The sequence below is a fragment of the Mercenaria mercenaria genome, chromosome 11 (assembly GCF_021730395.1).
Source record: "Mercenaria mercenaria strain notata chromosome 11, MADL_Memer_1, whole genome shotgun sequence".
Classification (NCBI taxonomy): Eukaryota; Metazoa; Mollusca; class Bivalvia; order Venerida; family Veneridae; genus Mercenaria; species Mercenaria mercenaria.
The window spans coordinates 39,566,115-39,591,864 of NC_069371.1; the positions used below are offsets into that span (position 1 = coordinate 39,566,115).

General features: G+C 32.5%; 1 protein-coding gene across 1 annotated transcript; it reads left to right on the forward strand.

Annotated features, from left to right (window-relative positions):
• Positions 1 to 2,215: 2,215 nt before the first annotated feature.
• LOC123532201 (collagen alpha-1(XII) chain-like) lies at positions 2,216 to 24,422 on the forward strand. Its single transcript, XM_053518043.1, has 21 exons — positions 2,216 to 2,324; positions 8,975 to 9,076; positions 9,980 to 10,225; positions 11,575 to 11,730; positions 11,968 to 12,123; positions 15,271 to 15,447; positions 15,663 to 15,791; positions 16,297 to 16,381; positions 18,404 to 18,429; positions 18,827 to 19,087; positions 19,866 to 19,984; positions 20,147 to 20,342; positions 20,637 to 20,801; positions 21,100 to 21,231; positions 21,481 to 21,642; positions 21,769 to 21,900; positions 22,343 to 22,393; positions 22,824 to 22,970; positions 23,222 to 23,353; positions 23,520 to 23,636; positions 24,291 to 24,422. The coding sequence occupies exons 1-21, from the start codon at positions 2,216 to 2,218 to the stop codon at positions 24,332 to 24,334; spliced, it is 2,844 nt and encodes a 947-aa protein (XP_053374018.1). The 3' UTR covers positions 24,335 to 24,422.
• Positions 24,423 to 25,750: the final 1,328 nt, after the last annotated feature.

Genomic DNA, 25,750 nt, shown 5'->3' on the forward strand with positions numbered 1-25,750 from the left:
CCTTTGACATTTATTGTGTATTACAATATTGCCTAGGGGTAAACAATATCCGGTCAGTGTTGTTTCAAGCCGGGTCATAAAAGATATGTTACCCCACTTTTTACTACAAGTGATAGGTATTTTTTATGGTTTTATGGTTTTTGCGTTGTAATATATATATTTCCCTTTCTTCTGTCTTTATATAGTCTTTTCCCTTTCTGTCAGGAATTTTGTTATTACGATTTTTACCCTTATTTCATAAACCGTATGACCTTAGGAAGAATCAGTGCAAATTTAGAATTCACATCGTTAATAGGTAAATATTACTGAGTAAAGATCCTGGCCCAAATTTTACGAAAAAACATAAGTTATTACTTAGTTAAGTCTGCTATTCTAAAATTGAGATATTGATGAAGTTATTGTTACTTAATGTTGATTTTTTCCTGTAACAATATGTTTATAGTTAAAGTATACTATGGTAGTAGTATTTGTCAGCAGTACTTATTCAAGTCACGCAAATATGATATTTCTATTTAGGCATGATATAAGAAACTTAATCCTTACCATGCTAAATTACAACAATGAACTGGTCTATTTTTCAATTTGGACAGTACTAAAAAGTTACTAGCTGAATGGCAGACAAACTTTATGTTACGGAAATACATGAGAATTTGCTGTTTTTACTACCTTTTAAGCGTTAGTGATTTAGAATTTTGAAAATATTTTAGAAACAAAAGCTAATATTCTAATGTTTATAATATGTGAAAGAAAGCGCGTATAGAAGAAGTATATACGCTTTCTAAATATTTCAGATAACATATTCATATTCTTGAAAATTCATTTTATTTCCAGACAGTTTCTTGTGCGTAAATATTTCTTTTCTGTACATAGGTATATGCTAGCATGATGTTTCATGTATTAGAAAGAAAGTAAATCTATGTGTTCGATGTATAAAATGTAACGATTTCTAAATATTTTAGATAACATATTCATATTCTTAAATATTACTTTTATTTGACAACTAATAAAGTATTATATAAGTTTTCGACTTGTTCCGATTTTCCCTTTAATAATTATTAATACTTTATTCAAGTATATCGTTTAGCAAACCGCCCGTCTGTAAATTGATCAGATACTGACCAAAGCTATTAATTATCCATTCCCCCGCATCCCCCGTGTTACTACAACAACAACAATTAGTACAGAAATCAACGAATCCGTCCGGTAGCGATGATATTGGATTATGGGTTTTATTGATTTTTATGACAGGTAGATCTGTCCCGCTCATCGGTTTAGAGATGTTACTAAAAGTTGGTAATGAATATATTTACACACTACCAAATATAAAACTTAGATTCTGTGGTCAGAGATGAAATATATATGAAAGTACATAAAAAAATAAAAGCAGATATGTCATGTCGTCTTCTATTATCGTTTTTAAAATCTCATTCAATCACATATAGGAAAGAACCACTTGTTATTGTATGATTGCAATACATATGATCATTCCAGTCCATGCATTATTATACTGACAAGTTTGTAATGACTGGCATTCGATACACAGTTAAAAATGTAATTGATCATGTGTTTCTACTTTGGAAATTACAGACACTTACTACCTTCACCAGTTCTTAAACATCAAACATGTGTTTTAAATAAAATTGATGTGAGTCAGTGTGACATTGCGTCAGTGGCCCAGAAAACCAATATTTACAACATGAGTGTAAATACAGTTGATGCTTGGCTGTATGGTGCTTATTTACATAGTATTGCACTCTTTTTGACTTTCCAGTATTTATTCTTGATCATTGACAAAAACCGTACCGAATGTAACTATAGAATTTTATACGAGAAAAAGCGCTATAAGTTGGCTGCTTTAAGGGTTTTCAAAGCATACTATGAATTATGCTCTAATTCGTTACTCTGAAACGAGCAAAGATCATTTACATTCTTTGAACATACAACTGAAAAAAAGCCCATAAAACCAGATTGAATTAGGCAAGAGGAATAGTTAGTAAACCGTCCCAATCAACCGTTTATTAACCCAACCAACCAATAAATATACTGTCAGAATCAATATCGTCAAAATATTACACATTTTCTCGTTCATCAAATTTTTTAATGAAATTACTATTTAACATATTTTTTTATGGAAACATATCTGTAATGATAGTATAGAATATTTCTGAAAAAAACCAAAGTCAGGTGTGCTGCGAGCGGGGATGGGATAGCCGTCATGGGAGAGCCGGGGTATTTAATGAAGGGTTTGAAAGCTCAAAACCAGCGTCTCCTTCCGTCCTACCTGACATATTTACCCAATTTTGAAGCAATGTACAAAAGGTTTGGTAATTTTGACGCAACAACATCAATAACAATATAGAAGGAATTTTCCCTGAAATATATTTTTTTCATTACTGTAACATTATAATAACATCTTTAGGTACAAACATTATTTACATGTATATGTGAAAAACAAAAAAACGTAATTCACAGTTGTTACAATTCCATCTAAGCATCTCTGAACTTAGATTTAATATTGTGAGCCATGTGAAGATGTATAAATACGACATGCATTGCATTTAGAGAAACTATGCTTCTTCAGGTTAAAATATTACACAATTATTTTGTAACATTGCCTGATTTAAGTATTAGTCAACGGAACAGAGATCATTCACTACATCCCTGATTGTTATTACGTTATCTTGGTTTCAATCGTTATGTTAACAGTATAACAAGTAACTTTATAATTCAGACATTTTAGGTTATATCAACTAGATTACATTACAAAATATAAGAGGGTTTGTCAAGCATTTCATTTATTATAAGTTAACGTTTACAGTCAAACTGTTTCTACATTTAATAAACTTAAATAAGATAGACGAATATTAATACAAAAATAATCAAACAACAACATCACACATAGCTAAAAAGTAAGCTGACACAAAAGCGACAAGTTCGGCTTCTTCTAAAATTACAGCAATTATCCACCAACGAGGCAAATCCAAAAGACACACTCTGATTTTCAATAAAAGCTACTCATTCAAATGAGACTTGAACTGGCTAATTGCAGGCTCATCTTAGATCAACTTCGAACTCATTCCGGTGAATATTTAAGCGAAAACCGAGTCAAGCTCTCTTTTATTGAATCTCACTTTAGCTTTAACAAATAATGTAACAAAATGTGCATATTTTCTTTCATATTTCTATCTCTGTCTTTAGTATACTTAATTAACGATTTAGACTGATGAGACAGATTGAACAATTATCACATTATCACATTGGATATATTGTACAATTTATTACATTGGTTATCACATTGGACAGACTGTATAATTTATCACATTTGACAGACTGTAAAATTTATCACATTGGACAGATTGTACAATTATCACATTGGAAACAATTTATCATTTTGGACAGATTGTACAATTTATCACATTGGACAGACTGTATAATTTATCACATTTGACAGACTGTAAAATTTATCACATTGGACAGATTGTACAATTATCACATTGGAAACAATTTATCACATTGGACAGATTGTACAATTTATCACATTGGACAGACTGTATAATTTATCACATTTGACAGACTGTAAAATTTATCACATTGGACAGATTGTACAATTATCACATTGGAAACAATTTATCACATTGATAATCTTTTTGTTTAAAGGTTTTTTTATATAATAAAGCGCTTAATAGACATTAACGCCACACAGTTTAGAACATTCAACCTTTTACAAACTGCATATGATGTTAAGGCTCTAGATGATGTTACACGAGAAACATCACCAACTAAGAGAGCCTACAGTGGAAAACGCTAAAATTAAAACGGAAGACCCGTAATTAATTTAAGTATCATTACAGCAAGATGTAAAGCTTTAACCGAGTCTGCTATTACTTTGCTCGGTTGCATTCTGTGCTTCCAATGAATCTTCTTATAGACTATATCATTATTATATTTAAACATGCGCACCCGCAAGGAAGAACTCCCGCTACACTCGGATAGAGGCATTCTGAAGCGATTCTTTTGTTACCTTATTATATTTCAGAAGATTAGTTTAACATGATATCACATCATAAGAAAACTGTCGCACTGAAAACAAGAACAAAAAATAATAAATAAATAAAAAGAAAAAAAAAACATGTTTGTCATGGTATCAAACTGTTAATAATATATACTAGATCAAATATTTGCCAAGTATGAGTGCTGATAAATGATTTGTGATGTTAAATTTATCATAATGCACACTATCCTCGTCAGGTAACATTGTTATTTAACTGCGGCATGTTTAGTATCAAGTATTCAACAGAGCTGCATATTTGCTTTGATTATGATCTATATGCGGTAAAGTGTAAGGTAGGATATATTTTTATTTACTTTTGTATCATATATATCAACATGAGCTGTACATAATTTGAATAAATAAATTTTAATTACAGACCACATGTATGTTCAAGACGAATAACATGCAGTAAGAAATCATCGACATGTTGTGGGTGGACGTAAGTACAGTCAACAAATTTATATCGGAGTATTTACTTACGCCACAGGAGACTGCAAATTCAATACAGGCCGGTTGCGTTTAGTGCACCAAAGCGCCCTTCAGATTTTATTGTGTCTAAGTGCTGAATTATTTCATATTCGCTACCTGTTGTATCTGCATGTCAAATGTGCTTAAGAAATGCACCGTACTGGGTACTTCATTCTTGTTTTTTTTCCAAGTATGTACTTGCAAAAGTTTGTACATTCTACATAACTATGTTACTGCGTTTATTGCGTTTTATTCATCAAACAACTAAATAAGTCGTACTTCGACATTTTATATTTTTTAATAAGTAATGCCTATTCAGAGATTAATTCAGATCATTTTCCCAACTTAGAACTTAGTTTCTCGACTAAGATCACAAGAAATTCTGAAAATCTGTTTTATAGTGCAAGGGCACATACTAATTGCCAGAATTTAGGTTTGTACATGAAAATATCATATGTTTTCTTGAGAACACAGATTTGGAAACTGCAGAAGGTACACTAAATGTAATTCTCAGAATCTATTTAAATTTGTAGATTGTTACATTTCGCTTTCTTAAAGGCTTTAGAAATAGATTTCACTAAAAATATCTTCATTAATAATTCGTTTAGAATAGTTGCAATAGAAATAGTTCAACACCAAACTAATGAGTTCTTAACTGCATAAATCATAAAAAAAGCCCCCATCGCCAAGTAGGTCAGCTAGATATAGTAGCTGTAGTGGAAAGATATATCCGACTGGTTTATAGAAAAGATTGTGATGTGATGTTGAAAACCAACGCTATGAAAAATTAATTTTGACTCAGTTGTTCCGAACTAAAGCTAATAACGCAAACCAATGTTTTGGAATAATAACATAAGTTTCTAAAACTTGCACGATATGAAAAAAATTAAAGGTTTTAACTTTCTATCGGCCAGACCAAGTCTGATATTAGTTTTGCTTGGTTGTGAACCATGTTTAAATGGATCTTCTGATTTTTGTTTATTCTAAATGTTTACAATATTAATTCTTTCCTTTTTGTGACCATTACAGCTGTTGGACAAGGTGTACCAAATACATTACTCGTTACTGTGAGGAAAAGTATTGCTGCCCTGGATGGAAAGAAGACTATGACAGTAGTCATACAGACGGATGTCCTATACGTAATGTATTTAAGTGGTTCAGTTTAACTGAACAGTCATTACACATGTACATTTTCAAAAGACAAAATGCAGTCCCAAAGAAATGTTCCAAGACAATCCTGTATCAGTGTTAGCAATATACGGACATTTGTCAGTAAATACTTACCTTTCGCTATAAATCATTGAAACGGATATCAAAAATATACATATATTTGTTTATGATATCTCCGCAATAGTCAATAGTCGATATAGATAAAGGAAATAGAGAGGACCCATTCTTAAGGTAGTTCCCGGAAGAAATGGCGTAATATCATTTATCCGGATAACGTAGAATAAAGCCTGGACTCGGCGTACGGAAACGAAAATAAGTTAATGGATAAATGGTAACTTGTGAGTAAAATTATTAAAACGGCAACATTACTTTCTTTCAAGAGGTAAAATATGGTATTAAAAAGTTTGATATGTTAAATAATTCTAATTAATGTCTCAAAATCATCTTGAAAGGTGCGAAGCACTTTAATCATGGCCAAGTATCAAGCGCACTGACTTATAAATTGTATTTCACCATATTATAGATCATGTGTTAGTTTAAAATCGGGAGAAGTTTTATTAAAGTCTACATTGTAGAAATTTTGAAGAGTTACACGTGAAACTGTCATCAAAACTGTAATTTTCCCATAGACTTCCTAATTTTGTAAGTACAGTCTGATGTTTAAGAATAATTTAGTTTATACTAATTCATTTATTCTCGATTGCCAAACAAGTTCTTACAACTTATTAATGGCTCTCGAGACTCATTCCAGATGGAACTAACCTCTAAGAGAAGAGAGAGGCAATATGGAATTAAAGTGTATTGCCTATTAAGGACACTACCACCAAGGCAGTGGTCGGGATCGAACCCGGGACCCTTCAATCTCAAGGTGGACGCTCTACCACTGCGCTACGGCGGCTCCAGGATAAGAATAATATCAGCGTTTAATAAATTTCTATATTGTAGAAAAGGTTTTGATCCAAATGTGCAGAACTATCTTGATATAAATGATATCTTAACTTGTTATATGATAAGCATGAACTGGATCACGAATATCATTTCAATTTGTTACATGTATACAAATATAACGAAAAAGAACGCTTAACATTTAATGTATTACAGTTTCAGTGCAAGCGGCGTACGGGATGCTGCATATTTCATGAACAGATTTAATCAAACTGAAAGTAGATATTTTTTTAATTGCGTTCGAAGGGACTTTCTTACACGTTCTTCGATTAACCTTTAAAACATCAATGTATTGTGTGGTGGTTGTATGAAATAATTCTTTATGGACTTATTTTTTATTCATTTATTTATTTCTGGTCGTGGAGTCAATAAAATGTTACTGTATGTTAAGACATTCCCGTGGTGATGGGAGAGGGGGCGGGGGCATAAAGGATGTTGCACATTTCGTTACCTCTAATAACCAGACATATCTTAATTTGTCTGCTATTATCTTGCTTGGTTGCGTTCTTTCCATACAAAGAATCTTCTGAATATATATTTAAATAAATATATATATTAAAATAGCTGTGATGCTAAAGTTTTCATATACAGTGTAGGTATGGAATTCATTGGTTGTTAATGTATGTATGTATAGACTGAAAGCTTCGCTAACTTTGAAGTCAACCTTGAATACCGAATGAAGTTTACCGAAAGCGCGATTCATGTATTGTATAGTTTTATTTTGAATCGGTCCAGTTTTGCATATTTTATTAGTCCTAAGTTACTAAAGTCGGTTTTGAAAACAAGACCGTTATTATGCCTAATAATATTATCATCAGATGTGAATTTTAAGCTAAAATGAAAATATCGCTTACATAGTTAGTCATGCAAATTAGTAATTTATGTTACCGGTACATGTCTTTAAGATCGTCTGCTCAAGAATAGTGGCACATCTTCTTAGACACATTCCTACATTATTCATTTACTCTGTCTATCTTGCACTGTCATATAGATTTTTGTTACAAGAAACAGTGACAATTGAAAAAATATTTGCAGTCAGTGTGTTATGTGTCAACATTTTATGTTATACTATATAATAGGTATACCTGAGGTGTTCAATTTATTATGAAACAGTTTTATAAAAAGCTTAATTATTTACTCGCATACGTTTTATTGCAATAGATGCTCAATCTGGGATCCATGGCAAAAGTAAATCATTCTGCACCTTCTAGGCTAGCTTTCTAAAGTCCGGTTTATGTAAGACTGCTCAAGTTTGTTCCATTCGTCTTTAAGAGCCTTTTTAAGACCAGTCACGGTCTTACGTTTTTGTAGCTTACCTTTCAGTCTGTCCCAACTACCAAAGTCCATGGGAGCTGCATCCGGGCTTTTTGGCATCCATTCTGCAGGAGTTATATATTTTACTTTCAATCGTGTTTGTTGAGAAAATCAATGGTCATTTTAGCAGTATGACTAGAAGCCAAGTCTTGACGGAACACCATATCATTCTCTCTTCAAGGAAAAGGGTGCGGAACATCTTTTTTCAGAAATGGCTTTAGAACCTTGCCTATGTAATACTTTACATTGACTTTCACCCCTTTTATTGGAAAAAAATCAAAGATGTCTTGCCGCAAAAACTAACACCATCACAAACCATAAACCCAGGTACAAATGCATCTCGATTTACGAACTTCGGTTTGTTTAGGTCTGTCTGATTAGAACGAACGTAGCAAACACGACGTCGACCATAACTACCGCCCATATAGAACATAACCTCATCAGTGGTGATTACGTTTTTCCATTTTCCACAGTTAAGACGGAGATATAGACGCCATGATCGAGCTAGTCGTTTCAGAACCTGGCCTCACTAAGCCTATGAGCACGGCATTTTTTCCTTATTCTGGCTATAATTCTGTTAACAGTGCCTAGAAACACCATACTTAGTTGTCATTTCTCTTTGCGTTGGCGGATTGACCAATTTAATCATATTACGGATTTTCCGTACGACGTCAGCAGTAGCTGCTGTACAACGTTTGGTAAAAGTTCCACTTTTACCTGTTTTGCGTACGTTATTTCGATCAACACCTTTACCATGTTGAATGCGATGCACAGTAGCAACAGAAACATTATGTCCCATCTGTTTTACTTGTTTCACAATGTTTCTGTAGGACATTTTTTGCTTCAAAGGCCCTAAAATAATGCCCTCAATTAATTAATTTATTTTTGGTCTAACCATATTGAATTAATCGCTTTACACGAGGTTTTGTAAGCTGAAAGATCTTATAGGTGTGTTTTGATAGTGTTTCACAATACATTGAACACCTCTCATATTCTTCACACGATGATATCATTCATCTATTACAGCAATTTGCTCTCCTTCATGTCTGAATGGTGGAACTTGCACCAGCCCTGGAACATGTAAATGTGATGTTTATCATTCTGGAGGACGTTGCCAAACAGAACTAGGTGAGTTTTGCCTTATAATATTTTTACATAATATATGACTTTAATGTTCCTGTGGTATCTGGACCCTGACATTTTAAATTGAAGAATATTCGGTGTCAGTTTTTGAATATTACATTGTTTCTTGAAAATTTCCCTTACGGTCTTAAAGATGAAAAACTTGATTAGACTAATATGATATTTGTCGGGTATCAACATTAAGTCAGTGTCGATGTTACGTATGTAGAATGACTGTGTTTTTAAAAAACGAGTGAATTTCATATATGCCATGACATTCTAAGGATGTATGTTAGATCACTGTTATCTATTTTTACATCTAAATACATATACGGTCTTTCATGAACTTTCATTCCAGCTGTATGTATTCCTTCTTGTGGCAGCGGAGGAAAATGTATCGGACCAAACACTTGTCAGTGTGATATCTATCATTACGGCCGTCTTTGTCAATATAAGAAATGTAAATAACTTTTATTATACGATCTTTATTTGACGTATACATGGAAACGGTTTCCTACAATTTTCATGATTTTACTTAAAAGTGATACAGAAACACTTTCGAAGAGTTTTTCAAGTACATAATGACACTACATTGTATACAATAATTTAGAAGTTCTAGCTTTGCTACTTTCTGGATATTTGAAACAGCAGATTTGGAATTGTTTTTTTGTTTTTTTTTTTGTCAATCAACTAAAACACGTAATTATACAGTTTCTCGATAAAAAAGAAAACAATAACTTAATATTTGACTGCATGGCGCACTTTCACCATATTATTGATTATGAAAAGTAACATTTTAGCCTACAAAGACATAATTAGTAATACTACTGACAAGACAATATCTTACTTTTAAACTTTTGTCTGTACATTAACTATACTTCTTTTCTCATACGAAACTTTCATTTGCAGCTTGCACAAATAAGACACTGGAGTTAGTGTTCCTTCTAGACTCTTCTGGTGGCATAGGGAAAGCTAACTTTGAAACCCTGAAATCATTTGTTAAGACAATTATAGAACAGTTTGACATTGCGGGTCATAAAACAAGAGTTGGCATGATGACGTTCAGTCGGTACCCTTTCATGCGATTTAGCATAAACGACAACAAAAGCATGAGTCAGCTCCTACAAGAAGTAGATAACGTGCCTTATATTTCAGGTAATTCAAATTTTCAAAACAAGTATACCTACATATAAAAACTAAATGACCCCGGCTGGGGCTTTAAATGGACGCTGTGTCATGCTTTGAGCAATTGTAGTTAAGGACCACAGACAATGCTATACGTAAAGCATCAAGCTCTGTGCCTCTCAGTTTCAGATAGACCTCTATGTATATTCAAGGGACCATGGGGCGGGTCCAATATCGACCCTGGGATCGTAACTTGAGCAATCTTGACAGACGTCCACCAGACAATGCCATATTCCAAATATCTAAGCTCTAAGTCTTCTGGATTCAAAGAATAATATTTTCAAATGAACTTTACAATATAGTCGTTCAGACAAAAATAAGACCCGCCCCGTAATTGCCATGTTTTAAACAGAATAGAATTGCTTAAGTAATTTTGGTAGAAATCCACCTAGAGATCATTTCTACAAAATATTTTAGAAATCCGGCTAACCGTTTCTGAGAAGAATATTTTTTAAGATTTTCCTCTCGGTTGCTATGGCAACCACAGTTGTGAAATGACATTAATTCTTTAGATAAAAAGGGGATTAACCTAGGATCATTTCTGTGAAGTTTGGTGTAAAATTACCAAGTGGTTAAAGAAGAAGAATTTTAAAAATAACAATATAGACATTATGAAAAATTAAAAATAAGCCCCGCCACCTTGCGGCCATGTTTTTGTACCGAAATAGAACGGCTTAAGCAACTTTGATAGAGGGTCACGCAAAGATTTTTTTTTCAAAATATTTTTGAGAAGATGATCTTCAAAGACTTTCCTTTCGGTTGCCATAGCAACTACTGTTCTGAATGGATTGTAATTATAAGGGCAATTTTGAAAGGCACTACACAAGGATCACTGCTGTGAAGGTTGGTGTAAATCTGCCCCGTAGGTTTGAAGAAGAAGATCTTTTAAGACATTGTTGACGGACGCACGACGTACGACGGACATCAATCGGTCACAAAAGCTCACCTCGAGCATTTGACTCAGGTCACCTTCAACAACAACAACATTGCAGCAAAGTAAATATAAGATATTAGATTTGCTTGTTTGTGTAAATAATAAAAACAAAACCTAAAAATCTACAATTACTCAACAGAAAAAATGGCATTGCTCAAGTGTTTTTGATGATACGAGTTCGGACATCTTGCAGTTTAAATATAGCCGTCCGTCACAGTAATTGAAAAAAAAAAAAAAAAAAAAATAATTTGAAAGTTATTAAACAGTAAAATATTGTTTTGTAAAATTAGTTTCAATTCATATTTTAGTTAAATTTAAGCTTGGATATTGTTGCGCAGTGTCATAAGAATGTTTTAGTAGTTCGGTTTCATGTATGTGTCACTAGGTTTAACAGAAACGCATACAGCTCTACAGCTTCTGCAGCAGGAAGGATTCCTGGGTTCTAGGTCCCGTGTGCCTCATGTAGCTTTACTGATAACAGAAGGGAAGTCATTACATCCAAATGAAACAAAGGCAGTTGCAGACGCCATTCGTAAACAAGGTAATGCGTCATAACTTACTCATTATCATACAGTCTCTTGATAACAGTAATGTCATAGAAGAAATTGTAGCCTATTTGTTTATTGTTAGTATCATTATTATCTGTCCACTTATGTCTTAGGACCTTCATAATACATTTAGGTAGCTTAGATGATACCTCCTTTAGTTACATAATATCTTTAAGCTTTCTTGATGTACATATCCAATGAAATAGATTTTCCTTGGCTATATTTTGTAGGTATCGTTATGTTCGTGATAGCTATTGGTGAGCGTGTTTCTCGGGAAGAACTCCGTATTATTGCAACAGATCCGGATGATAAACATTTGTTTTTTGTACATAATCATACAGCGATTGATGGTATCAAAGATAACATAACAACATTAATATGCGATGGTAAGTAAAATGCATTTAGTTCAGTAATTTGACCTGTAAAGGTCAATGCTGAAATGAAATTGGTATGTTCGATCGATTAAGACATCGTGATAAACATGTGATCACTATATATTGCCGGGACAACAATATAACAATTGAGTTGTATATGACGTAAAATTTCAATTTCGTTTTCCAGTTTCTTCGCATGTGTATACGCAGCAGACGACACCTAGTAAGTAAAATATTTTCAAAAACGTTAAATAGTTAACTGATATTTATCAAAAAATGTTCGTATAATTCAAATAACGACCGGTTTGATAAAGTTTTCCATAACAAAATGTATTAAAAATTAAAAAAAGAAAGAACATTAGTTACAGTTACGATAAATTCTGTGTTATCATATATTGCATGTTTACTAAGCTTATAGAAATTTAGAATCAAGTTTAAGATTTCATATAGTCGGAGAACAGAAGTAAGCATCAGTTGTACCGTTTCATGTATCTAATGTATTTTACATTTTTATAACACCAAGCATTATTTTACAGAACCTGTAAATATCACGCACACACGTAGAAGCCCGATTGGTACGTAATAAATATACTAGATAGTAACAAATTAATTATAACCTTGAAAATTTAAACGTTGTTAGATTAATTGTACCTGGTATTTAAATGTACAGAATTTGTTGTACAGTAGAGCCCCGCTAATGGTTGCAGATGATCTTACTATTTTGTTTGTTTTGGGTTTAACGCCGTTTTTGCAACAGTATTTTAGTCATATAACGGCGGGCAGTTAACCTAACCAAAGCTCTGCCTACTGAGCTAAGCGGGCGGGTATAACTATAGAGTTATAGGAAATCTTCATCGTTCAATCTTAATTAAGCACATTACTCAGCGTAGAAGTTTTGTTTTCCCATTATAGTGTTAGTAATTAAGATATAGAAATAAAAAAAGGAGAAGTTTTATATAAAAATGGGCATAACACACAGAGGTTAAAAATTAATGTCCTTCTTATTTAACTCAAGCCCTGATCAAACCGAGTTAAAACGGAAAAGCAGAAAAAACTAGTGTAATGTTTAAAGAGTACCATTTCCAAGCACTCATATAAGACTTTGTTATTACCAAGCGAAAAGTTTGCTAATTTGCCTTTTTTTTGTCCTAAATGAATAGAAAACATATTGGCAAAAATTATAAAATGGACCTGATCAAAATTGGGGTAAGATTGTGAAATGAAAAAAGTTTCTAGGTATACATAAAAATATAATTATATAGGCTTAACAATTTATGTGATTCTTTTCATACATATCTACCCCTCCTTTGTGAAATAACTCAAGATGTCAAATGTCAGTTGATATCTGTTATTATTCTACAGTCGTACATTTGTATTCAAACTTTCAAAGGAAACAAACACAATTATGACAAAAATATGACAGTATATATATAAGCCAGTCAGCGAAATATTCGTCGAATCTTTAAAAAAGCTGAAGTTTGTTTTGAGTAAAAACATCTAATCACCATAATTCTGTTGTCTCCGAAACCTGTAGGATTTATGTTGAATGTACAGTTTTACTGTTGTCTGTTTCGATTAATTCTCATTAAAGTATACTTAAAGTTTAAACATTTCAATATATAGATGAATGCGATGGAAAGCTTGCAGATATAGTGTTCTTACTGGATTCTTCAAAATCGCTGGGAGCCTCACACTTCAAAAGTGTAGATCATTTTGCTTTGGACATAGTTAACGATCTTGACATTGGATTAAATGCAACTCTGGTATCTATTATCATACACACTTGATGTTTTGTAATTTTACGTTTTGTTAATTTAATAAAAATATGCTATAATAGTTTTACAGAAATCCTTAGTATATCCATAGGAGTTTTATTTTAATTAGAAATTCAACAAACATATTTGAAAAGTTTCAAAAGTTTTCTTATTTCATAATTCATCTAATTTCTATGAAGTACAACCTATCTTATTTGTCTTTCATTCAAAAGGTTGGAGTAATAAGTTTCAGTACATATCCTGTTCGGCGAGTAACTTTAGGCAGCTCTAGTGACAAACTCGAACTTCTAAACTCGATTAATCAAATTCTGTACTACCCAGGTAAGTTACATTAGTATTTCAGCAATTTTAGAACTTTTGTTATAAGGCACATTAAGGCAAGGTGTTAACTGAAATTATGTTTAAACCAAAAATGACATACGGTCTGTAGATTTATTGGATGGCTTTGCGATCCAAAGTTAGCAAAAGAAATAATATTAAATGTTATTCTTTGAAACCAGAAACAAAATACAAAATCTGCATTTTTTTTTATATAATCAAATCATTAGTTAATGACATATTTTGCATTAATCAATGTAAGTCTGACGCCGTCACATTGACATAAAAATATAAAATAAACAATTTGCGAACCATGGTCTTAAATAGCAGCATTAAATCATTTTTTCTTAAAAGAACAGGATAGGCACTCTAATGCAGCATATGAATTGTTAAGAAAACGGTATTATATCATGCTGTAAAAACTGCATAATAAGGTTAAAAGCAGCTGTAACTTTATCTATGTCTGAACAAATATGATATTTATATACTGATCAGAAGAACGAATCAACCAGTTGGTGTTCTCACTGAAGACATTACACGTATTTTATGAATTCTAACCAATTACCTTCTTCAACATAGAAATTAAAACGGTCCACTAGCTTTAAATGAGTTACAAAAATAATCATAAAGGTGAGATTAGTCTGGCGCAAATAATGCAAAATTAGAATGATGGGTAGGCTGATTTTGTCGATATGTATGAACCTATCATATCAGTCAGCATTCAAAGCTTAGATAATAATATTGTTTTCAGTTATTTTGAATAATACTGCTTCTTTTATTTTATAGGAGAGATGGGGTGATACGACTGTATTTATTATAAGTTAAGGCAGGACCATCAAACCTTCCCATAGAGGCAGACACTTGCAAATCGAGATCTGTATACGGATTGTATTTATTTATATTTTTTGGAGCAAATCCCTTGTCCTCCAGCAGTTACGTTAAACAATATACTTGTGCTATAGATCAACAGAATAAGAATGATTTATGATGACTGTATTCATTTTAATTATTGCTTTTGTCGATCTATATTATTGTACAGTTTATTGAAACTAAACTCATTATTCAGGATTACGAGAAACGGACAGAGCTTTGCAAATGCTTCGTCTTGAAGGATTCGAAAACGACAGACCTGAAGCACCAAATATCGCTATTCTGATAACTAACGGACCTTCATCAAATTCGTTTCTCACACAGAGAGCTGCTAACGAGCTAAAGCAAAGTGGTGTTGAAGTTTTTACAGTTGGTGTGTTTATCATTTTCTTAATTTATATTTAATTTATTTTTATTTAAGTTTAAGTACTGGTTTATAAAATGTATTTTACGTTGTTTGAAATTGACATGCCGTACCTTCTAATTGTAAATCGAAAATGGTAGCTAATCATTATTTATTTTATGTTAAGTTTGCTGTAAATGAAAAATATCTCCTGATTAAGATTCATTTTCAAACAGGTGTATGAGATGATATTGAGGGAACAGAGCTAGAACTTATTTCAACCAGTGGGGGTAACCATACATTTACAGCTCCGAATTATCTAGAATTCGACTTGTCTAGCTTTGAAGGAATTGTTGCGAGTGCAGTTTGTCAAGGTAAAGAATTCGTATTTTTTTAAAACGTTAAAAATGAATACAATTGTAACTATAATTTCTGAATCTTCTACATGTGATATTATGCATTCTGGGAACCACATTCTGCCTATACTTTGAAGAAAGGTATACTGTCTAATAGGAAAAGTCACGCAACGCTGTCTCCTCAAACTTCAACCCCATATCTGTGTATGTAAGGATGTGGTCGTGACTAACAAATACAGAGAAATACAGTAAATAATGTAGAACATATTGGCAGCGCGGACGAATCAAACAAATAAAAAAACACAATTCGGCATGAATAGGCTTTAATCAAAGTTTATTTTACACATGTAGTACTTGAACTATATTTGATAACTTCTATTTGATTTATCACTTCAAGAACATTTCTCAATTTTATATAACTTATGACACATATGCTACGTCTGAGAAATTCATTTTCAGTGTTGACCAAAAAATATGATTGCAATATACATTATATCAAGAATATGAAAAATGAACTTTGTAGGTCTTCCGGTACCGACAACACCTACGACAACCACGACTTCAACGACAAGCACTTCGAGGCCTACGACTCGCACTACTACGTACAGGTAATAATCAAAATTGAATTAATAGAGATATAATATTTATTACTCCCACATAATGGCTCATGTATACATAGAAGGTATTGAATAATGTTGACTGAGCTTTTTCCAAAGTGCTATAACAATAAATGACTCCCAGACAGGAAGAAAATGAATTCATATTTCATTTCCTGAAAACTCTTTTGTGACATTATTGTTTTACGCAACACGACACTGATTCCTTTCACGCTGTATATTTAAATAAAAACAATACCATCATTTTCCTCTATACGTGATAAAATAGGTGCTTTACAAATTTGTAAAATATACATTCACATGACAAGATTAAAAACAGACTTCATCGCATTTAAGTCATAGACATTATGCTTTTAAAGGAATGTTAAGTTTCATTAACAGCATTTTATAGTCAATGCAGCATTTAAAGCTTTGACGTTTAAGACATTGCTTGAAATCCTTTCGTCTCCCAGCTTCGTTTATTCACGGAACATTTTCACCAGATTTGTAGGTTTTTCTGTAAAACATAAAAGGATAGAGGACAAAGTCAGCAACAAAGTTAGTTGAACACGGATAGTAATGTACTTAAAAGGTACATAATCGCTTTCCATTAGTTGTATGGGACACTGGTTAAAGCCAATCTGTTAATATATTGAATATACTCCACGATCCAAAAGCAATGATTCTAAATATAGAAATACCTTTTATGACCGCCACACGACTCTTGAAGCGGTTTTAGACGTTTGTAAAATATCTCAGTCTAAATATCTAATTTCATTTCTCCCATGACAGTGAATAAACCTTCCTTGTACGATTTATCAACATCAAAATCTAGTATATTCTATGTATCATTTTCTTTAATCACGGCATGAAAACACTACATATTTTAGCTCGACATTTTTTGAAGGCTAGGTAGAGGTATTGCACTTGCCCGCTCATTTGCGTCCGCGTGCCGTTTGGTTAAGATTGTATTAAGTTTGTCCTGTGTGTCCTGATTGAAATTACACAAATTACACTTATTCACTGTGATGAACTGACTTGCATTTCTCAGATGCCATTATCTTTGCACTTTTGTAACATTATATACCTTAAAGTGGAATTATACACATTTTTCCAGTAAACATCCAGCTGAAACAGATGTTTGTGTAAAAAGGGTGGAGGAAATTGTAGCTTTTAACTCAATATACCAATCTCTTCATGTTACCGGTACGAAATAATAACTTTCCAAATATAACTTTTCTTTCTTTGACTGGGGCAGTCTTTTTAACAAAAGTCAAACTGCACGCAGGAGTTGCTTCCCTTCTACTTCAGAAATCTCTACCTATAGGTAAGGGAGATAATTGCGTAGAAGATTGAAGGAAAGAACTGTTATTTTATTAGTCCGATTTCTTTATTTCTAAAGAATCAACTTCAAATACTTATGCGGCATTGTCGTTAATTTAACACATTTAAATGCACAGCAACCGAAAATTGCTTTTATAAAACATTCACCAAGAACACACTATGTGCATTAAGATGCGCATAATGTCATTTTAATCTACTATGCAATTTATGGTGTAAGCTTAATTTTGTATCTCAGTACTCACTAATGGAATTGGATTTGAACTTCACACGTTTATTTACTGTGATGATTTTACATGCACTGCGTAAGTTCCATATGACTACTTTGCCCCATTGTGCCCCATTTTCGAATTAGCAATTCTTTGTTGAGTTCACTAATACTAGTTTAGGAATTGATAGAAACTACACACATTTGTACGCTGTTATGGTCTGACATGCACTGTATAGGTTTTCATAAACTCTGTTTAGCATGTATAAATATTATGTCCCTTCATTGAGTTCGATATTCATTCAATTGACCTACTTTCATGACAAGGTAGTGGAATAGTCAGACGGTACTTCTTTTGACAGCTCTACTTACCTAAATACTCCGTATGAAGTTTTGGGTCACAGTGGAAGATGAAGATACGCATATGTTTAGTTCCCTTTTTTACATACATCAATGTCTTATTGCATATTTACTGTTTATTTCAGTGAAAGAACTACAAATAAAGCCTCAGGTAAGTATTGATCAATCAGTTACGAAATATTCGCTTGAGACTGGTAAGGCTTATGGTGGATATCAATAGAGGGTTATGATTATTCTTCAAACATTGTTTAGCTTCTTTAACGCTCTGAGAGTTATGATTTTGTCTAATATATCATGATGAACGTTTTTGTTTTAAAGAAATAGTTGACAGTTTTAATTTCTCGTCTATCGTCTATGTAGAACTTTGAAGCCTAGCACTTTTTCAAAGTTTTAAAACTAAACCATGACAAATGTTTTGTAAATCTATGACGGATTGTGTATAATAATTGAGAATATGAAATTTCAAAGATGAGCTTTCCTCTGCCATCGGGGTGTGAAATATATTGACATTTGTTAACACAACAATATCTTATCTTCCCCAAATCCAGAATGTGTGCCTGATGTCAAGGACGTCATATTCTTAGTAGATTCTTCTGGCAGTATTGGTGATGACAATTTCAATCATATTAAAGAATTCATTAAACAGACCATCAAGACGTTTGATATTGGTTTAACGAGAACTCGTGTTGGTTTAATTCTTTTCAACTCACATGCCACAATGATATTTCCGCTTGACAAATATGACACAAGACACGATCTGTTGAATGCTGTAGAAAACATCGTTTACAGCCCTGGTGGTACTAATACAGGTATAGTTTATAGTAAATGATTTTCATTTGAGATGGTTGTCACTACATGTGAAGTAGTTTGGACTCGTACATATTATTGAGCATTTACACTGTTGCAGTAAATGTTTGAAGTTGTTTCAGATATCAGCTTTTAAAAGTAAGTAGGTAAATATGTAACTTTTTACAGTAACAGATGTAAAAAGGTTTTATTACAAAGCATATTAGTATTTAGTTTTACAAAACACCTGGTCCAATGTACATATAAGTTATATTAATATGTATTATATTTAAATCTGTCCAAAATTGTAAATCATCAATGTATAGATATAGGTAATTAGACAGTATTATATATAGTATATATCATTATAATCATGTCAGACTGAAAATTGATATCATGTTTGATGCTTGACAATACACTTAATTTAAAAAAAATCATAGCTCGTACAATAGTCGATGGGTAAGGTCAGTCGAGATTTAATATTAGGTTATAAGAAAATCTTATGGTCTCAATAATTATGTTCAAACTATTTAAGATGTACAGATCCGTCCGTTGATGCTGTTATTGAAGCTTACAGATTTTTGATAGCAAGGAAGTAAAAAGTCAGCACATCTTTTTATAAAGATAAAAAATTAAAATTCACGAACATCTTATATCGGAAATAATAATTTTATTAGTTACTTCATATGCAGTCGGTTCTAACAAGATATGTTATGTTGTTTCTCATTATAACCTGCGAAATTAAATGTTAAACCCACCATGGTAATTAATCGTAAAACGCTAATAATTGTTTTATTTTAGGGGCCGCGTTGGAGCTTTTGAGAACACAAGGGTTTAAGAATGATCGGCCAAATGCACCAAATATAGCCTTTCTTATTACTGATGGTTACTCAACAGATAAAAATGCCACAATGGAACAGGTTTGATATTTCTTCAATTGATACTTATCATAATGTCTTTTGTTCATATTGAAAGAAAGTAATGTAAATACGGCAGTAAAACTAAGCATTTGCAACCAAATGATAAAATAATTAAACGTCTACATTTCGATACATCAACACTTACCTATGATTTTCTTTCAGGCTGCACTTGCAAAAGAGAATAATCAGATTCAAGTAGTTGCTACTGGTATTGGTCAACTGTTGGACATGCAAGAACTTTCGGACATAGCTAGTGCCAACCCTTCTACAAACCGAAGTCTTATATATCACGTGGATGATTTTGATGAGCTACACGTATTTTCACTCGAAAAGATATTGGCAAGCGTTATATGTGGAAGTACATACATTTCATGAAATCTTTAAACCAGATTTCCATTATATATACGACATCTAAGCCATTCGAATAAACATTCTAATTGAAAATGATACCGTCACAAAGGCAACGCTTTGCATGTTGGTTAATAACAGTGGACAACATTCAATGGATGCATGTTCAATATATATTCTAGCTTTGAAATTAAATGATATAAACACAACGCCTATTTTTTTTTTTTTTTTTAACTATGAATTAGCCCAGTGAAAACGAAAAAGCTTCAATATTTTTAGAAAGAATTTAATAAATATGTTTCAGTTGAACTCTCTTCGCCTAGTTCGTCTACCGCAACTCCACTTCTACCTGTAACCCACTCATGTTTTGATGAAGTTGACAACTGTGTTGATTATGATCAAGATATGTGCACGAGTTATCGCCCTTGGGCAATGGCCCATTGTAAGAGATACTGTGGATTTTGTCAAGGTGAGGAGTACATTTTTTGACTGCAAACCCACACCGAGTTTCTAGTCAAATGTTGAAAGAAGATGCGTTTGTACAAACAACGGAGATACTCGATTAACGTAATGATATTGTAAACTTCGTAATGTTGTAAAAATCTACAAATTTAAAATCAAATAGATGTTGCACAGATCATAAAAATATATTGTGTTAAATTTGTATTTACCATGTTTACAATTACATCATATTTTCAATTCTTCACAATATTATTGTGAGTCTGAAAGCATAATCAATAAGCAAATAGTCGTCTTTCCTTTACCAGGAGCCAAAACGCCACCGCAGCCATGTGTTGATAAAAAAAGTAACTGCGACGAGTATGGACAGGATATATGTATTGCGACTGCATTTAGGAAGTGGACAAGAGAAAATTGTGCTCGCTTTTGTGGAATATGCCGTATGTACAATTGCAATAAATACTATGTTGCAACAAATTCATGCATAATATTGCAGAAGGTTATTTTTTATTTGAAGGTAAGCAAAATACCCCAAAGCCATGGAAACGTATCGTAAAATTCTTTTTTCGATGTCAAAGTTTATACAAAACAGAAATATCAAGACATTCGTCAAGGAATAAATTTAACTAACGTCAAACTTATATTATGCATCTAGTGTGCATTTAGTGATATCGAGTATAATATTTCAGATTACACTACAACAACTGTGTCAACTACATCACCACCTCTAACTGTATCACCTGTATGTGCCGATGAAGAAGATAATTGTGACGAATACGACCCTGATATGTGTACCAAGTATCAGTCGTGGGCAAAGGCAAATTGTAAAAGGTTTTGCGGCTATTGTCAAGGTAAATAGGAGACTTGAAATGACCAAGTTTCAAGGCTTTTGCTTTTTGTTACAACTGATGCAGTTAATTTCGTTGTTTTCAAAAGCAGTAAGCGGGCCTACAAAGAATACCATAATACTATTTCAGGAGTCCCTACTCCAACCAAACCATGCGTTGATACTATAGGTAATTGCAGAGAATATGGTCATGAGATATGTACGTCGGCGTCTTTTAGGAAATGGACGAAAGAACATTGTGCACGTTTCTGTGAATTTTGCGGTAAGACATGTTTTATTTTTAGTAAACACAATCACAATTTCAAAAGGCACCACCTTACATGCGTAATCTGTGTTAAATATGTTAATTATCTAGACAAGAAAACAATAAAAGCGGGTTGAAGATTCCAATGGTGAAAAATGTTTCATTTATTCATTATAGGTGACTTTTTGTACAGAAAATATATTTTGGTGAACTTAACACTGGTTATGAAAGCTCATTGTATATCTCGAAATCAAAGTAAGATAGTTATAAAATCATTCAAGACGAAGGTCTAAACATTCTTGAAAACTACGTTCTGTCTTTGTTTGTCATTCTGTTGCCAAGTCTTATTGTTACTGTATATTAATTTGAACAAAGTGAACTGTTGTGCAATTAGTACTTTATATAAATACATTTATAGACAGAATATAAATCCATATATTATTATGTTTCCTAAACACAGGTGTTGATGCGACTTCTACCACAACTGCGTCTCCACCAACAAACCAAAGTAGTATGTACATATATGCACACCTAGAAAGTTAAAATATAACACCTTCTCAACATTCATAACATTTGATTTCAGTTTTTATTGTTTAACAGTTGCAAGTTGTTACAGTTTTATAACAATTCCAATGTATATGTGAAAGAAACAAGAGTTTTCTCTTGTTAGTCAAATTAATGAGGTGTTTTTCTTTTAAATAAAATGTCATCTTATTCGTTATATTAGAACAAAAGTTTTATATAAAAAATGTTATTATTATTATTATTATTATTATTATTATACCATATTTGTATAGCACTCTTTTCATACAAAAGAATATACGTTCAAAAGTGCTTAACAATAGAATGAACATACATGCACAATAGATAATTACAAAAATCAATATAATAATCAAAAATATGTATTAAGATATAATGATGGCATTATCTTTATGTCACAGCTGCGACGACGACGTTTGCTGTTCCTAGTTTATCTTCTTGTTATGACAAAGAAAGAAATTGTGAATCATATGGTGGTCATGATATGTGTACAAGTTACAGACCCTGGGCAATGGCTAATTGTGAACAATATTGTGGATTTTGCGAAGGTAATATATTATTGCTTCCATTGCTAATGTATTTGACGTTCTTACGGAAATGTAAGGTTAGCAGTAGTATATTCAGTGTAATGAATAGCAAATTAAGGTACATCTTGTAATCAATTAATTGCTAGAAATACATATTATTATTAAAAGGACTATATGTTTGTTTGAAAATAAATAACATATGATTAATATAAGTTTTCCAATAAATATCCTTTAATAACTAAATCTATTGATAATTAAATTGAACTGTTTAGGACCAACAACTCCGCCAAAACCATGCGTTGATGAAATCGAAAACTGCAGAGAATACGGACATGACCTATGCTCTTCTCCATCATTTTCTTTGTGGGTTAAACGTCATTGTGCCCGTTTCTGTGAAATTTGTGGTACGTGTTCTTATTTTTTAATACTTACTTAATTTGGATATTTATATCAATTGTTACCTAACCACTTAAAGTATAATCACTTAAAACAGGAAAATTTATAATCAAGGCAATAGCTTGTTTTCTTTAAAAACTACCATCCTGATGTTACTGTATCTGTTAATTGCAGATGCTGACATTTCGAGTAATGCTTCTTCACCGGTTCCAGTAACGAAATCTAGTCATTCCAGTATGACCATATCTTATAGTATAAATGTAACAACATCTACAGATAAAAATGTTACAGGTATTTTCTACATATATATTGAAGGTTTCAGTGGACGATCGGTTAAGTTCACTGAGTCAAAATGACTTGACCCTCACCGCTGCGGGTTCGAAACCTCGCTTAGGGTGTAGAGAGTTTTTTCATATGGCGAATGTTGGTCAGTGCCTGCCATAATGCCCGGATGGACACCTAGGATTTTCGCCGTCATCAAAAGCTGAATGTTTGCCATATGAGTGATATTTGTCTCCCAAAGGGTCTTTTTACTGATTTTTATTGCCCCAACAACAGCATATACGTGCTATATGGCAAAATGTTACCCCGTACTTTGACACACAGGGCGTAACTTATTTTTATCAAATTTAATTTTAGTTGGAATCAAGTAAACTGCAGTTGGATAGACAGACATAAAGGTTGAACATGCGTGCAATATATGTGAGAGTTCACATAATTCTAAGATTTAAGCAAATTGTGCATCGCACTCCAAAATGTTGATATAAATACTTCCTTCATGTTTAAAAGAAAATTAAAATTTGGATAGTAAAATTGTTGTTACGACAGGAAAGCTCTGAATATGTTTAGACATCTCCAGTCTACAATGATTAATGTCAAAAAGTGTATGCTTGTCAAGTTATTGACTGCCTTTTCAGTCTTTTAATATTTCAACCTTACTTGCAGGTACTGAGACGGTGAATGTCACATCAACAGACACTACACCATGAATGACAACCCTTTGTCAGAATTACAACATTATAAATCTATACATTGTGATTGACATTATCCAATTGAATAAAGTACGTTTTCATTAAAGTTGTTGATTTACTTTCTAATAGGTATACTTGTAATTATGGAGCTTCAAGTCTGCGTTTAAAGGGCTTTTTGTCGCATCAGTTTGGAAATACCTTTGTTGCAATAGAAATGTTATATTACAATTTGATAGAAAATTGGTGAAAGTTAAAAAAACCGGAATAATATATTTTAGTAGTTCTTGATGGCAACCTGCTTTATATACACATTATTGTACCGTTACGTTTATTATTGGGGCCGTCATTGAGTGCGAAGCCTTCATGGAATGCCTTGAAAGTCATGGGCTAACTGAAAGAGATGGGAAAATTTGATATTTAACCAAATGTATTAAATATCGAAATAGACGACACTTCAGTGATGAAAAGACATTAAAGACAGATAATTAATACACTCTGTATTAAGAAGTAAGATTACTACACAGATTATTAAAAATAATAAAATGGTTATTTTATCATACATTTCAAAAATGAATTTAACATTTCGATCAAGACATATGTAGAAAGTGACGTCCTTTGACAAAGTTTTATTTTTGATTTTAATGATTGTATAAACCGGCAGAGGAATCAATGAGTATGTCGAAAATAGAGGTTTTAAGATCGTTGTCTTATTGAACGTTTAAGAATAAAAGTATAATAATAATAATAATAATATATTAATATCATGTTATCAAGTATAAATAACTAGTATTAATAAGTAAGCTAGCACATGTTTAGAGAGAATATCTCCAACAGCACAACACTACGAAATGTCTGTGGCACCAGCTGTATACTACACACACTTAGGTGCCATCCACTTGAATGGAATCCTCTCCTGGATCGACGTGAAATTTTATAAAAATAAACAACGCCGAAATATAACAAATCTAACTGTGCATAGAAGTATTGACCCTCCAACTTCGATTAATGTCAGTTAATTTGCACCAAGTTGCAGAAAACTGGGCAATAAAGAAGCACTAGCACCAAAGTAACAGACGTGAAATTAGACTGTATGTGTAGTTTAACTTACCCGCATAGCGGTCTTTGTCTATGTTTTAGCCGAGTTTATATGGGAGGCGGTAACCGCCGAAATTAGTAGATATACAATCCATTCAAAAACTAGTCAGTCAGTGAAGTGCAGTGCATTTCAACGCCGTCTAGTCTAAAATTCCATCCCGTTCAATATATTTGCATTAAACGCATTGTATTTTGAAACAATTTAATGCAAAACTTCATTCCATCCATTTAAACATGAAACGATGCATTGAAAAACTTGTTGTGATGCACTGTTATATGAAATCATAACCGCCGCCCATAAGTGTACGAGGGGCGTTCAATATGTAATGTTACTCCGTA

What these genes read in the sequence shown, in the direction of transcription:
- LOC123532201 (XM_053518043.1), top strand. Translation starts at nt 2,216, where the DNA reads ATGGGAGAGCCGGGGTATTTAATGAAGGGTTTGAAAGCTCAAAACCAG. An exon ending in AGCAATGTACAAAAGGTTTG is followed by an intron (nt 2,325 to 8,974) that starts GTAATTTTGACG and finishes CATCTATTACAG; the next exon opens with CAATTTGCTCTCCTTCATGT. An exon ending in TCGCTTTTGTGGAATATGCC is followed by an intron (nt 21,232 to 21,480) that starts GTATGTACAATT and finishes ATAATATTTCAG; the next exon opens with ATTACACTACAACAACTGTG.